General features: G+C 33.7%; 1 protein-coding gene and 1 pseudogene across 2 annotated transcripts in view; both read right to left on the bottom strand.

Moving 5' to 3' along the window:
- LOC108764002 (glucose dehydrogenase [FAD, quinone]) overlaps positions 1–9733 on the bottom strand; it is a 19747-nt gene extending 10014 nt beyond the window's left edge. The window contains exons 1-2 of one of the 2 annotated variants that reach the window (XM_018511987.1): positions 9713–9733; positions 63–133 (exon numbers count right to left, since the gene is read on the bottom strand). In XM_018511987.1, the coding sequence (XP_018367489.1) occupies positions 63–131 (69 nt within the window). In that variant the 5' untranslated portion in view covers positions 132–133; positions 9713–9733. Of the gene's footprint in view, positions 1–62; positions 134–8280; positions 8413–9712 lie in introns of those variants that run through there. The other variant, XM_018511985.1, reaches the window with a different exon arrangement.
- A 573-nt stretch (positions 9734–10306) lies between these two features.
- The window catches only part of LOC108763997 (glucose dehydrogenase [FAD, quinone]-like), a 33589-nt pseudogene continuing 27191 nt past the window's right edge, over positions 10307–16704 (bottom strand).

The raw sequence follows: 16704 nt of genomic DNA, 5'->3' as shown, positions 1-16704 counted from the left end.
TCTCTCTCTCTCTCTCTCTCTCTCTCTCTCTCTCTCTCTCTCTCTCTCTCTCTCTCGCTCACCTGATGTGCTTTGACTGGAGTAGCGATAACATAATGCGCCAAGATTAACCAGAGGAAGTACCACCGCATGTCTACAATTTAAAGACTAATATTATCTGTGAATTGGGTAAATTACAAGGAGATAAATGGTAACACTGACCAACGTGGTTTCTGTTGTTTGAATAAAACATATCATTTTCGATGTATTTTTGCTCCTTAAACATGAATCTGGTAATGAAATTCACTTCTCTATCACGTCAGGTTTTTTGAGAAAAGTGAGATTAAAGATGTCAAAATTTACGTTTTTTGACATATTTATGATTTTTTTGTTATCGAAGTAAATATTTTTCTTTACTTTCGTTTACGTCATCTTAAAATACCAACTTTTATCTTCGAAGTATATTTTTTTTAATGCCGTACGTTTTTTTTCGCCGAGTTGATCTCTGCGTATAGTCACACCAAAAAAACCATTTTGTGCCAAAAATGTTTTTGAAGAACAAGTTTTAAGAATTGCATAATGATTTTAGTAGCAAGATTTTTGAAATCATTAAATCCGAATCTGATGTCAGATTTTCGAAATTAAAAATGGCGGATCTAATAATTTGTCATCGCAAAAAAATAACAAATTTTTCTTGGTGTGACGACGCAGAGATTAATTCGGTGGAAAAAAATGCACGGCGCTAAAAAAAATATATTTTAAAGATAAAAGTTGGCACTTTAAGATGGCGTAAACGTCGTAAACGAAAGTAGAGAGAAAAATTTACTACGCTAACAAAAAAATCACAAATATGTCAAAAACGTTAATTTTGATACCTTTAACCTCACTTTTCTCAAAAAACCTGATGTAATAGAGCAATTTCATTGCTGGATTCGTGTTTAGCGCGCAAAAATACATCAAAAATGATATCTTTTATTCAAACAACACAAAAAAAGTCTTAAAACGTTAGCCTGTGTAATTAATTACAGCGTTTGTATATTATATATACATCTGAATTTACATAAATTTTACTGTTAAATAATTGTTATATTATCTACACGCTCGTGCCTATGTAGTTACCTACGTCTCGCGTGTACATCTCGTTATAATTTACGTTAACGCATTTTATGCTACTGTATCACTCTTTAGGAGATAAGTCGGACATGAGTCAATCATTAGTTCGATTATTATCGTGTACCACGTTACTAAAATACAGATTTTATATCGTGTTCATTAATGAAAGGATATATAATCGTTTGAAAATGATTGCAACGGAGTTTCGACACATGTCAGTTAAACACTTGGACGAGAGGAACGAAACGTCGATTATAAGATTTGAATACCATTGAAAACAATGACATACGTCGACAATATAATAAGCACGTATTTTGCAATAAACTTAATTGTCCCGCGTTTATATCGGTAACCTTGACATTGTTTCCAATTTTATCTCATATAATACGAAGTATTGAATCTATAACTTGATAATAATTAGTCGTTGTCTTTACATTATCATCGACCGTCGTTCTAAAATGTCATTCTTATTATTGTTAAAACAAAATTTTTATAACAAACAGATAATGTCTTCCAAAACGAATAAATATGATATGACAACTCGGCTAATAGAACCTAAAAGACATTTTAATTTGAACGTCTTGAATTTGGAACTTTTTTCATAATGTCTAATTTATTACAGGTTCTATATTTGACTTTATATTTATAGTTTTTTGACTTTATATTCATTAATTTGTTGCATTTTTTTATCCATTGACTGTTACTTTGATTGCAATACAATTTTATTTGTAAATATTATTCATGATCTCTGAAATTATTCTGCGTCGAGACTCTAACAATAAGACACCCTGTGTCTTGAAACCGTCATGGTCAATGTGCTCTAGACATTATCTATCTTTGAAATTATACTTACTCATGTCGTACATACAACCTGAGAAACAAAAACTTTGCGAGGTCTTAATTTTATACGATTTTGCTGAAGATGGTTCAAATATATGAGCCGAAATGTTCTATGGTTATATATGTAATTCTATTACTGTACAAAATATACATAATTTCAAACAAATGCACGCATTACTTATCATCTCCTGTTAGCCTACACAAAGAGAATTTTTCATTATACGAGGGTCGTCTGAAAAGTTTTGAGCCTCATCATGAAGATGGCGTTACTCGTCAAAGCCATTCTGGTATTATAATTGTGATACTTACGAAAGATATCTGTGACAATTGTGGCCACTTTGGACGTTCAGTTCTTGTTTGACAATCATTTGTATCATTTTGTAAAAATGGAAATTGAATATCGTGCTATAATTAAATTCTTGCATTTGAAAGGCAATACGTCTACGCAAATTAAAGCCGAGTTGGACGCTGTTTACGGGGACTCTGCCCCATCATTTGCCACCGTGAAAAGATGGGTAGCTGAATTTAAACGTGGTCGTACTAGCTTAGCTGATGATGAGCGTTTGGGACGGCCAATAACTGCGACCACCACCGATAACATCAAAGAAATTCATCAAATGATAATGGACAATCGTCGAATTAAGATTAGGGAGATAGCAGAGGCTGTTGGGATATCAAAAGAACGTGTTTGTCATATATTGACTGAAGAATTAGGCATGCGTAAGTTAACCGCGCGTTGGGTGCCGCGCTTGCTCACTCTGGATCAAAAACGCATTCGAATGAACATTTCTAAGGCCCTGTTGGAGCGGTTTAAGCGAAACGAGTTGGATTTTTTGCGTCGATTAATAACGGTTGATGAAACTTGTGTCCACCACTTCACTCCTGAAACGAAAGAACAATCTAAACAGTGGACTGCGAAAGGTGAACCTGCTCCGAAGAATGCGAAGATGGTTTTATCGGCGGGAAACCTGATGGCGACTGTTTTTTGGGACAGTCATGGAAATGTGTTGATCGACTATCTTGAAAAAGGTAAAACAATAACATTGCTTGACAAGCTAAAGGCAGAAATTGAGAAAAAACGACCACATTTGAGAAAGAAGAAAGTGCTGTTCCATCAAGATAACGCACCGTCTCACACTTCGGCGGTCGCTATGGCAAAAATTCACGAATTGCGGTTCGAATTAATTGACCATCCACTGTATTCACCAGATCTGGCCTCCAGCGACTTTTTTCTGTTTCCTAGGCTTGAAGTTTGGCTCGGAGGACAGAAATTTTCATCGAACGAGGAGGTCATCGCATCCATAGACGCCTATTTTGCAAAGCAAGACGCTCAGGATTATTTGAATGGATTAAAGGGGTGGGAGCATCGCTGGAAAAAATGTATCGATTTAAAAGGAGACTGTGGAAAAATATAATTGAATTTGACCGAAAAATTACTTGTTTCTATGTAATGCTCAAAACTTTTCAGACGACCCTCGTAATTTATCGCAAGATTCGTTACAAATTTTACCATCGTGGAATAATTAAGTAACCTATTAAATATTATCATAAAGATAGGGATTTTTTAAATACACACAAATTACATTTTACTAAACTGCATAATAAAACTACATTATAAACTACATAATAAAAATTAACATGCACATTGTAAATTGTTTTAATGCAAAATATTTATAAAGTGCTTCGTAAAATTTAGGTATACATTAAATTTTAATGCAGATCAATTGCCATTATGTTATTACATTTTAGCATATATAACTTCCAGGAATTATCAGAATTTCTTAATTAATTTTTACATTCAATTAAAAAACTGTGCTGTTAAAGTACATTTCCCAATTACTTTTGCCTTTGAATCTAAGTTTAGGTTCGGTGAACGATCCCGTAATGCTGTGCCTTTTATTCCATACTGTGTTGTTTTTTAAATGTAAGAAAGTAAATTCTTTCTTTTTAAATATAAGAAAGTCTTTTCTTTTTAAATATAAGAAAGTTGCATCTATTTTCGGCAGTGACGTGTACTATTCGCTATATTGAGCGATTTTAGTGTTGTTTTAGTAAACTAATCATATTGTAGTAATATCATAGCAAATTTGTTAATACGGCAAAGATAACTTCCTACAAAAATGAATTTATTAATATAAAGATTGAAATTGGTAACAAAATATGCTGGCTAAGATAGCGCATACTTTTGCTACTATGATGAAGAAACTTATTACATTAGCAATCTTCATTGTAGCAAAGAATTAGCTGCTCTATCAATTCAAGTAAATTAAGACAACAAATTCTGATAAATACGGGTATGTGAAGTTAGCACCCCAACTATAGTACTCAGGAGTTCTGAATAGAGTTCCCGTTTCTTTTTGACACAAAGAGTTCTATATAATTAATAACAAGAGTTCCGCTTAATAAGTATTTTTAAACAATTTTTTAAAAATGGGGTGCTAACTTCTCATTGAAAATCGAGATCCAATAGTTCTGAGCGGCCCAATAGCTTCATTTCGTGAATACCTAGAGTTCCTGATACATAAAAAAAATTTTTGAAAAATAAAAAAAAATTAAAAATTTTTGAAAAATCAATTTTTAGATACAATAGTTCTGAATAGAGTTCCTGCTTCCTCTCAACGATACGAAGAGTTCTCTGTACTTTTTAACTCCAGATTCCCTTAATAACAATTTTTAAACAATTTTTAAAAAATTTGGTGCTAACTTCTAATCGAAAATCGAGATCCAATAGTTCTGAGCGGCCCAATAGCTTCATTTCGTGAATACCTAGAGTTCCTGATACATAAAAAAAATTTTTGAAAAATAAAAAAAAAGTTAAAAATTTTTGAAAAATTAATTTTTAGATAGAATAATTCTGTCACATGTTAATAGTCATTCTGTCTATTTCGAAGAGTTCTAGGCGATTAAAATCAATACAGACCCAAAAATAAAAGAGATATGTACTTAAAACAAAATTTGAAAAATTGGTTGCAAAAGCACATATCTCCTTATGTAGCCATCCAATCGAATTTTCACCTAATACTTTTCGTCAGGGCTCGTCGAGAACTGCCCAGTACGCCGATCAGAACTCCTGAGTACTCTGAAAAAATTTTCGACGTCGGACTTAGAAAATTTTCAGTGATAGAGTTCAAATGTCAAAATATCTCGAAAACCGTTGGCCCAATCGCTTTGTCACCTAATACTTTTCGTTAGAGCTCGTCGAGAACTGCCCAGTACGCCGATCAGAACTCCTGAGTACTGTGAAAAAATTTTCTAAGTCCGACGTCGAAAATTTTTTCAGACTACTCAGGAGTTCTGATTAACGTACTGGGCAGTTCTCGACGAGCTCTGACGAAAAGTATCAGGTGACAAAGCGATTGGGTGAACCGTTTTCGAGATATGCTACTTGGGAAAGGTCATCGAAAGTTTTTTGAGAGTACTCAGGAGTTCTGATCGGCGTACTGGGTAGTTCTCGACGAGCTCTAACGAAAAGTATTAGGTGACAAAGCGATTGGGCCAACGGTTTTCGAGATATTTTAACATTTGTACTCTATCATTGAAAATTTTCTAAGTCCGACGTCGAAAATTTCTTGAGAGTACTTAGTAGTTCTGATCGGCGTTCTGGGCAGTTCTCGACGAGCCCTGACAAAAAATATTAGGTGAAAATTCGATTGGATGGCTACATAAGGAGATATGTGCTTTTGCAACCAATTTTTCAAATTTTGTTTAAGTACATATCTCTTTTATTTTTGAGTCTGTATTGATTTTAATCGCCTAGAACTCTTCGAAATAGACAAAATGGCTATTAACATGTGACAGAATTATTGTATCTAAAAATTAATTTTTCAAAAATTTTTAACTTTTTTTTTATTTTTTGAAAATTTTTTTTATGTATCAGGAACTCTAGGTATTCACGAAATGAAGCTATTGGGCCGCTCAGAACTATTGGATCTCGATTTTCGATGAGAAGTTAACACCCCATTTTAAAAAAATTGTTTAGAAATACTTATTAAGCGGAACTCTTGTTATTAATTATATAGAACTCTTTGTTTCGTCAAAAAGAAACGGGAACTCTATTCAGAACTCCTGAGTACTATAGTTGGGGTGCTAACTTCACATACCCGATAAATACATGTTTTTATTTTTATTAACCCTTACCGTACTAATATGGGCAACTAGGGTAACTATCCCTATTAATGTGCCTTTTAGCCAACGTGCTTATTACTGAATTAATTATTAAATATTGTAGCTTTAATTTTATCTGCTTGCAATCAATATCGGTTTTTCAACTATTTCTTTTTCTTCTAATATTTCTTTAATTTAAAAAACGTTAATACTTTATATTTTTTTGACAAAAATAAAGAAACATGTTTTTGTCTCTATTAATGAGTCCTCCAAGCGACGATGGCCCTATTAATGTGCCCCCAATTTGTGTGCCTATCTACATTTGATTCATTTTAACGTATAGTTACTGAAACAGGTAATAAATTTAAGCTAATTGTTTAGGTTAATATTACATAAATCGTTATTTCAATTATATTTATTTCAATGTACACTTATCGTATAACATAACGTTTTCAACTCCAATACAGGGCACATTAATAGAGACAAGCTTAAAATCTTGCAGTACGTATTATTGGATTCACATAAATTCCTCATATCTTTTGAAAAATATTTAAAATACATTAATAGTAAAAAAATAAAATATTATCTTCGGTATCGCATTAACAATTTAACTTAACAAAAAAAAATTTTTTTCTTATTTATTCGTGCTAGTTTTCTTTATGACTTATCGAAATACAAAAGCACACTAATAGGGACAGACACAGTAATTGGGACAGTTACCCTAGTGACCGAGCGATTTCTGTTCGTGCAAGTTTCTTTGAGTCTTTCGGTAATTGTAAATTATACTACATTTTATTATTTTCCAAAATAAAGGGTCAATATTTGTTCTAGAAAGTTTAAAGTATGTTGGTGAATTTTTAGAAATTTTTTAAATTATTTCGAAAAAATGAAAAAACGAAGAGATTCTAGTAACTCTTGATAGTATGGATGAGGTACCAAATTGTACATAGTTCAGTAAGGGTTAAAATTAAAAAGAATGCAATTTTTTAATTATAATATTACAAACGTATTATTGTTTCAAACGTATCTTTATAACACGCCGAATGCGGGTCGCAGGTCGCAAGATTAAAACCTAACTTAATTTAATTATAGTATTTCAAGTCGCGTATAGGCTCTGCACATATAAAACACAGGGCATATTAAAGTTGGGTAAACTTTAATTTTTGAGAAGAAACTTTGTTGACGCAAATGCGAATGCGTATACACCGATCCAAGATGACCTATTATTATATAATGAAGGAAAGTGATGCCGAAATAGACGATTCCACTACACATATTATAAAATACAAGCCACGTATTTCTTCTTCTTCTCTTCAAAAATCCAGTTAGCCAATGGTAGATTATCACATAATTATAAATATGTGATATAATGGTAAATGAATAAATGCACGGACAAACTCGATCAAGAATCATGTGCTTCCGGCTACCTTTCAACAATAGAAGTAAACATGACGAATTGCGTAGGAGCACACTGCGTAAATTAGTTATTTCAATTAAACTAATTCGTTACATTAACAAAGATGAGTTTATTCTATAAGCATACTGATAACTGCATGCTTACAGACATAATCTTTTATTTAAAATTTGTTACAATTAGTTACAGATGTTGAACTCGCGCAGCAAACTGTATCTTTGCTGAATCAGCGAATCTGTTTTTTCCGTATTAGTTACATGTGAAAGTGCGCTATTGCTTGTTTATGATAAATTTTTGCTACAATTTTTACCATCGAAGAATACGCGCAATACATCTGATATGGCAAATATGTACATCATATATACAAAATACCCAGTAGAAATTTTTCCATCTGCAAACGCGGAGCAAGTGAAATTTTGTTGAACTATTATACATTAACAGGTGTAGACACATTGTACACATGACAGAGATAAAACAAAAACAACTGTCTGTTCTAGAATACAATTTTGATTTTGCTAGACGTGAAGGAACTCGAAAAAGTTTCTTGAAATTTTTATTAAAATTTTCTTTTATTCAAGTTTTTTTTACCACACTAGAAACGAATATTACGTAGTTACGGTGATCGTATAGTTATCGATTTTACTATATTTAGGTCAAAGATATTTATTTCAACAAATCGTTGCATAAAGAGCTACAAAGCACGTTTTAAGAAAGTTTCAAAACTTTCGCGAGTCTCTCTACATTATTCATATCTCTAAAAGGTCTTAATGTAAAAGGTGATTTGAAATATTATCTTTAATTTCTAGACTTGACTTTTTTTCAAATATTACCTGAGATCTGGATAAAAATGTGAAGGCTTAACATTTCATCGTGATCGGCATTTCGACGACGTTTATACAACGATACAAAATATGTAGGCACCATTCGATTTATCTTATCACCAAGACTACAGATCATTTTAAGCGATTGATTCGAAGCGACTTGAATTCGCATTAGGATCATGTTCTCAACACCTACCGTTTGGCATAGCCAAAAAAGACAGTATAACCACGACCACACTATATGCACTAATCGAGAAACACATTGTGTGGGGTCTGACATTCGTTGACGAAGAAAACACACGTGGTGTGACGTCATCGTCCGAGTCTTCGTCTCGGCTTCAAGCAGGATTCACACCGCGTGGATTAATGCATTTAGGATTTACTCTTTGAGGATTTACGATCGAGTGATCAAGCTTTGAGGAAGCCAGAAACGAATTAAACATGCCACATGTTCATCCGGCGAATCATTAAAGAATTTCTTTTAGAGAGAGAGAGAGAGAGAGAGAGAGAGAGAGAGAGAGAGAGAGAGAGAGAGAGATATTGTAAATTTCATTGTGTTCGTGCGCGTATGTGTTATGTAGTACATTAGTTAAAAATTACTAGAAAAAGAGTCTAAATCTCGAAATCACGATCATTGTATTTACGTAACTTAGTCAAATTTACGCCGAATTCAGAAAATACAAGTGAAATTTCGAACGCTAATAAAGAAATAAATCGATTGTTCGTTGAAGATTTACTGCAATCATGATGTAGTCTGTTAAACGGACGCTAGAAACTTTCTCATTTCAAAAATTGTCAACTTTTGTGTTTTATTGTTATATAAGGTCTCAAAATTCACCAATCAAAATATTACGAATCAAAATACAACAAGAAAGTTTTAAAAAAATAAATTATGAGATTTGTCGTTTTTAGCTTGAACTTCCGAGCAGAAAGTTTTGAGACATGAAGATCATAAATTGACCATTTATATAGAATACGATTACGATCGACACATGACTTAACTATAATTTCTAATAGGAAAGTTTTAAACGTTTTTATCACAAAAATTACTATTAGAAATAAATGGTAAATATTTTATAACTTATTTTTACGAACTTTTTTGCTGTGGTATTTTGATTCGTGAATCTTGAGCATATCGTTGAATTTTGAGACCTTATATAACAATAAAACACAAAAGTTGACAATTTTTGAAATGAGAAAGTTTCTAGCGTCCGTTTAACAGACTACATCATGATTGCAGTAAATCTTCAACGAACAATCGATTTATTTCTTTATTAACGTTCGAAATTTCACTTGTATATAATATGACAATATTTTCATTTAATGGAACATACCATAACGCGTTTATGAGTAATTTGTAACGAGTGATATACGATAATGTAAACAGTGCTGTATTTTATATCTCGCATCTTGTTCTTTTTATTGGAATAAAAAATCTTACCTCGAACATGACGATACTTCTGGCTGATATTACGAGGCTCCATTAGCTTCTTATTATCATCCTACGCAGATACTGTAGGCGAAGAATTTATACTGTTTATAGGAAGAAAATGAATCCTCTGTCGCTATTTATATTTCGGATATATGAAGAAGCACCGAAAGACCGCATATTTGTGCGGTGGAGAAAAAAGCCTCAATATAACAACACGCACTTGTATATACTTGGATCACGCGTCATTACATATTATAATTGAAAAGTAAATACGTATACGCACATGTGAATTTGAAATAATATGTATTCACGTTTTAATTATAGCCAACGTGCAACGATATGTCATTATTAAGGACCATCGTGAATTTATCGATCGTTAAACGATCTTTTACTATGATGTTTGAATAAGCTCTTCTGGATATGTATCTCCAAAATATCTCAAATTATTGTCATTCTCCGATAACTTTGAATTATAATTAGTGTTCTGTAACGAAAGTAAGCACTCTGCAAACAATTTCTATATTTATAAACGTTTTATTATATTTCTAAACAAATGCCAATCATGATAATTGTATAATTCTATTAGTGTTGTTATCGAAATTGAGAAGTACAATTAAAGTTCAAATAATTTTTTTACGGTCGATTATTACAAATGTACCAATTATGTTATACATACATACAGTAATATAAAAGATAGCGATAGTCTACATCAACCGTTTGCGAAACGCAATCTTTAGCACACGTGGCGAATCAGGATTGCCAATCTTCCTTTATCATATCGGCACCTTTCTCTGCAATCATAATCGTTGGTGCGTTAATATTTCCTGAAACTATTGGGTATGGGAATAAGTTTCCGCCCGTTTTGAAAAGAAAAAGATGTGTTTATTTAAACAAATCTATATAAGTCAGTTTATTCAAAGTATGCTCCTTCGGAAGCGACAACTTTCTCCCACTTTCCCGGTAATAAACGGATTCCTCGAATGAAAAAATCTGGTTCTTTTGAAGCGATCCATTCATCAAGTCATTTTTTGATATCTTTATAAGAATTGAATCGTTCTCCAGAAAGGGCCGACTGCATGGATCGGAACAAATGGAAATCTGAAGGAGCAATGTCCGGTGAATACGGCGGGTGGGGCAGAATTTCCCACTTTACTCCTTCCAAGTATTTCTTGACCGGTTTTGCAACGTGTGGCCTAGCGTTGTCATGTAACAGAATCAGCTTGTTGTGCCTATTGTCCCATTTCGGTCGTTTTTCTTTCAAAGCTTGGTTTAAACGTATCAGTTGTAGTCGATAACGATCGCCAGTGATGGTTTCGGACGGTTTGAGCAGCTCATAATATATAACACCTCTCTGATCCTACCAGATGCACAACATCTTCGAAGCATGGATATTTCGTTTTGGCGTTGATGGACCTGGTTCACCTGTCATCACCCATGCTTTCAAGCGTTTAGGGTTATCGTAGTAGATCCATTTTTCATCGCCAGTTACGATACGATGTAGAAAACCTTTTCTTTGTTGTCGTTGACGAAGCATCTCGCAGATGACCAAACGTCTTTCCATGTCTCTCTCTTTCAATTTGTATGGCACCCAATTTCCTTCTTTTTGCGAAATTCCCATTGCGTGTAGACGTTTTCCAACAGTGGATCTATCAACATTTAACTCTTTTGACAACCTATCGATCGATAAACATGAATCTTCTTCGAGTAACGCTTGCAATTCTCCATCTTCAAATTTTTTCATTGCACGTTCTTTGTCACGCACGTGACAAACCTTCGCGTTCTTTGTCATGCACGTCAAAATCACCACTGTTGAATCGCCGAAACCATTCTTTACAACTGGTTTTCGATGGAGCATGCTCACCGTAAACATTTACGAGCAAACGATGCGATTCTGCAGCACTTTTCTTTAAAATAAAATAATGGAGTAAAACTTCCCGCAAATGTTGCTTTTTTGGAATAAATTCCGATATCTTCAACGCAAAAAAAGTTACTCTTTTTTACGCTTCGAACAAATGCCAACTATTGGGCTCAAAAGTTTGAACACAAATCTATCAAACACATATGTCGCCGTTCTATCAAACACAAGCAATGCTACTAACGACATCTTTCTACAATGGGCGGAAACTTATTCCCATACCCAATATATACGGCATGATCGAAGCGTCGATCACTCGTAGCGATCACGTGAACTCTTAATCTAGCATCAACGACGGCATAGCAATCGCTGGCAGGGCCCATCTTGCAAGTGCCAGCCGGGTGGTATATTGTCGATGTGAAATGACGTGCGTAGCAAGCCCAATACTTATCCGACGAATTATCAAACTGCGAACATCCTGGTATCGGATTTGGATTTGATCGAGCATTTAACTTCCGCATAAGACGAGTACGTCTCATCCTTTCCATAAATCTCACGCTCTCTACCTATGAAATTAACATAATCATCTCTTTCAAGTCTCTATAACACATTTTTACTCAAGCCTTCTTAATTATTTCTTTTTAATATTGATAATTACTTTAATTCTCGAAAAAGTCAGTACTACACGGCTCAATATTGACTTAATGAGGAGATTCATTTTTTAGAAATTCTGTTTATGATTGGGATTACTTCAATAATTTATCTTGTTTTTAATTTATAATTCGCACGAAACTCTGTCTTATCGATTCATGTTTATCGTGAGCAAATTAAAACATATGTTTACAAATTATAAATATCTCACTCGTACACCAATTGGCTCTATCATCATTGCCAAGAACTACCCGTGTAGAAATTTGTTAAGGATGGCATTATGTAACATATTTCTGATGAGGCCCTTATCGGGATTTGATAGGGATGTATTAATTTTATAAATACTTATTTATTAGAGCTAACTTATAAGGGCCTGGAAAGGATTTATTAGGGATGCCATAAGTAAGGCTTCCTTATTTATATTTGATAAGGCCCTTATCAGGATTTGATAGGGATGTATTAATTTATAAATGCTTATTTATTAGGACTAAGTTATAAGGGCCTGGAAAGGATTTATTAGGGATGCCATAAGTAAGGCTTCCTTATTTATATCTGATGAGGCCCTTATCGGGATTTGATAGGGATGTATTAATTTTATAAATACTTATTTATTAGGGCTAACTTACAAGGGCCTGGAAAGGATTTATTAGGGATGCCATATTAGTATGTTATTCTCCATACAAAAATAAGCGACACGTATTTTTTTATGTGCCTATACGCACTTTTAAAGGATAAAACATTCCTTGGAAAAAATTAATTTTTCTCTTTCGAAGCGAATATCGTCGGAACTGTAAGAGATAGAAAAAAATTTTCTAAAAGAAAAAAACCAATTTTTTTCTAAAGGGTGTTTCACCCCCTAAAAGTGCGTATGGGCACGTACAAAAAAATACTGACTGGATGTTCAGTCAAATTGCACAAATTTCTATCAGGATTATATTGACAGATTTATCACAACTATACGTTCATTAACATTCAGTGTTCGTGGATCATCGAAGTAGCAGTTTCCGTACGATTACAGAGGTCAAGCAACGCGAATGGTGGTTCGCATTCGGATGGGTGACCGTTTCAAATTAACATAAAATTAATTCCCTTAATATTTTCTCATAAGGCCCTGATCATTTTTCCTTACAGGGCTCTGATAAATTTTTTTTACATGGCCCTGATAGTTTTTCCTTATAGAGCCCTGATAGTTTTTCTTTATAGGGCCCTGATAATTTTTCCTTACAAGACCCTGATAATTTTTCCTTATAAAAGCCCTGATAATTTTTTCTTATAGGGCTCTGATAATTTTTCCTTATAGGGCCCCGATAATGTTTCCTTATAAGGGCCTGATAAACAATTTGTTACATGCCATGTAGGGCCCAAGTAATCTACCCTAATAGGCCCCAATTAATTTTATGGTATACTTATAAGGCCCTTTTTTAAACCCTAACAATTTTCTACACGGGTAGTTAATCGCCAATTGAAAGCAGTTATTGTGCCATTTTGCAACCAAAAAAAATGATAATAACGTACTAGAATTTGGAGATCACGCGAGTCCTCGAAATAATTTGGAACAATAGCGGGAGCCTCATCCGGATCAGTCGATTTTAGCTTGATGAAGCCTCTGCTGCGTGATCTTAAAAGAAGCGGAAAAATTCCGAAAACTTGAGTATCTTCTGTGATATTTTCATACAATCTAGGCGGTACTTGACTCAACCTCGTATAAATTTGCTGCGAGAATTCTATAATCTGAGAAAGCCGAGAATATCAGCTGTATGTCCGGATAATCGAACCCGTCTGCATATCTGCAGTATAAAGTTGTTTTGAACAAATTGATTATTGTCATTAAAGAAATTTTATTTTTTAAATATAGTTTATAATTCAATTTAAACCTTATTCCACCCTTAATCCCTAATTAAGGATTGATTAGTTAAATAAATTTCGGGAGAGGGGGGAAAAGCATGTATGTACATGTATGGAGAGAAAGCTCCTTTTGCCTATACAAATCAAATGGCTACAGTATCGTTTGCCTATTTCTCATTTGCCTAAAGATCGATTGCCTACATGTATTATTACTTACAGCTTGTCTACAATCACTTTTGCGCATAAATAAAAATTTCAGAAACGAAATCACATTTGCCTACAGATTGATTGCCAATTAGTGATGCATTCGAGCGAGACGAGACGAGAAAATACCGATACTGAAATTTACACCCGTATTCATAGTTCTTCATTTTAAGGGTAGAAGAAGCCTTTATGAAGGATTCCTCGATTTTCCAAGGTCTCCTTGCTTTATAAATGGATCTCAAGTCTTCCTTCCCGAAGGAAGGAATATTTTAGGGATTTTAATAACATACTGAAGATAATATATAGTCATAATATACATGTCATAATATATAGTATATGCAAACTTTTTAATATCGTGAGTTAAGAATAAAGGCTGTAAAAGCATTGTTGATTAAATAAAGTCGTGATCAAGCAATTTGCAACAATAATGAAAAAAGATAAAACTAATAGCGGATTCGATTGGACGCACTCAGTGCGCATTGGTGCACATTAAAGCCGCCGTACACAAAATAACGTAAAGATACATTTAAACATTAAATAAACATAAAAATTGATTAAATCGTGTACTATATTCAATACATTTTATTGTATTATTAAATAAAATCTGTATTTCATAATTCGAAATGTTTGTATTTCATTTTATACTCAAATTAAATCAGTGTACAACGGCTTTAATATACATCAGTGCATGCGCACTAGTGCTTCCAATCGAATTCGCCGTAATGCTCATTATATGGAGAAGAAGAAAATGCTTTTGGCGCAGCTTAATATTTCCGAAAAAAAAGCTATCGAAAATAAAAAGATCGATGCGACAGATCTAAATTAAAAGTTATCGAAAATAAAAAGACCCGTGTGACGAACTGAATTTGGAGATTTGCTTAGTTATGAAGGTTACATCCTCTCAAGGAAACTCGTAATCTTCCTTGAGAAAAGGAAACTAAGGTTCCTTGTGTGATCAAAGAAGGTTTATGTAAAATGAGAAACGTTACTCAAGGAATATAAATAGGACTATATTAGTCTCGACAAAAACAAATGATTGATACAATTTTCTCATCTCGATGGGCCGATATTCTCCCTATTCGAGATTCTCGAATTTTATCTCGAGACATTCGAAAATGTCGACTATCTTGTTTCATTTATTTGAAATATTTATATAATCAGGCAGCATATATATATATATATATATATATATGATTAAACTTCGGAAAAGCTACAGCATCTACAATTTTAATGCAAATACATTTTTTCTATGTATTTTTGGCTACTGAAAACGAATCTGACAATAAAATTTGGCGGTCAATCATACTTGGCCGTCATTTTGAAAAAACTGCCAAAAAATCATTTTTTTTTTTCGCTCTTTTAATGCATATCTCAGAAAATATTGATTTCACAAAAAAAAAGTTTCAAACAAAAAATGAAGCCCTTTAAACTCTCTACAAGAAAAGTTCTATGCATAATGTTCGTAAACTTAACGGTTTACGACTTTCTATGCGAAACGAGGAGCGCACCACTTCCATAATTGTATAATTGTTGCCCATGGGTTTCAATTTTCTACGCGAGGTAAATCCTACACGAGAAAAATCTTCATGGGTTAAAAATATTTCAAACGGACACTGTCTACGCTGTAACTTCTAAGCGGTTAGGCTCCAAGCAGCTAGGATATGTTATTTTTATTTTGTTCGGAGCGGCGTAACCGCCCCGAACCTAAGCATTGCTGTCTACACACTTTTCTGTCCACATGGGTTTTGATTTATTTGGAATAGAACTACGTATAATAGAAACATTGTACGAGTAACTAATTCATACATTTTAAATTTGGTGCCTGTTGGACCGACAAGTAACAAGACGCACACGCATGACATAGAAATGCATGTAGAAAACATGGCGATTGTAGGGCTGTGACAGATTTCCTAATCTGAATAGTCGTCAACTTTAACGCTAAATACTTAAACGCTCGGTTCGCGGAACAGAGCGACGCTTATTTCTGCCAGATTCTTTCGTTTCAGGCAAAAACGCGTCGAATGAGCCTAATTTTATCGAAATCGGAGATGGGGGAGGTATTCTGTATAATTACCAAAACGATTTTTTGGCAGTTTTTTCAAAACAACGGCCAAAGTATGATTGACCGCCAACTTTTATTGTCAAATTCGTTTTCAGGGGCCAAAAATACATGGGAAAAATGTATTTGCATTAAAATTGTAGATGCTGTAGCTTTTCCGAAGTTTTCACTAAAGAATCACAACAAGAAAATACATATGTAGCATAAAATTTTATTAAAAATCCCCACTTGACGTTGAAATGGTCATGAAAATATAGGTTCAAAGACATTGTGAGAGTCATGGTTTGGTCTCCCCTCGATATCCAACAATTTTTCTCACAAACACTATCCGGGAAAAATCAAGATTTTTTGGCTTTCTGCTTCGATTAGGAATTTGTCTTTGAAATG

Source organism: Trachymyrmex cornetzi, unplaced genomic scaffold, assembly GCF_001594075.2.
Source record: "Trachymyrmex cornetzi isolate Tcor2-1 unplaced genomic scaffold, Tcor1.1 scaffold390, whole genome shotgun sequence".
Classification (NCBI taxonomy): Eukaryota; Metazoa; Arthropoda; class Insecta; order Hymenoptera; family Formicidae; genus Trachymyrmex; species Trachymyrmex cornetzi.
Note: the sequence above shows the minus strand (reverse complement) of the source record. Positions and strands in the feature narration are given on the sequence as shown.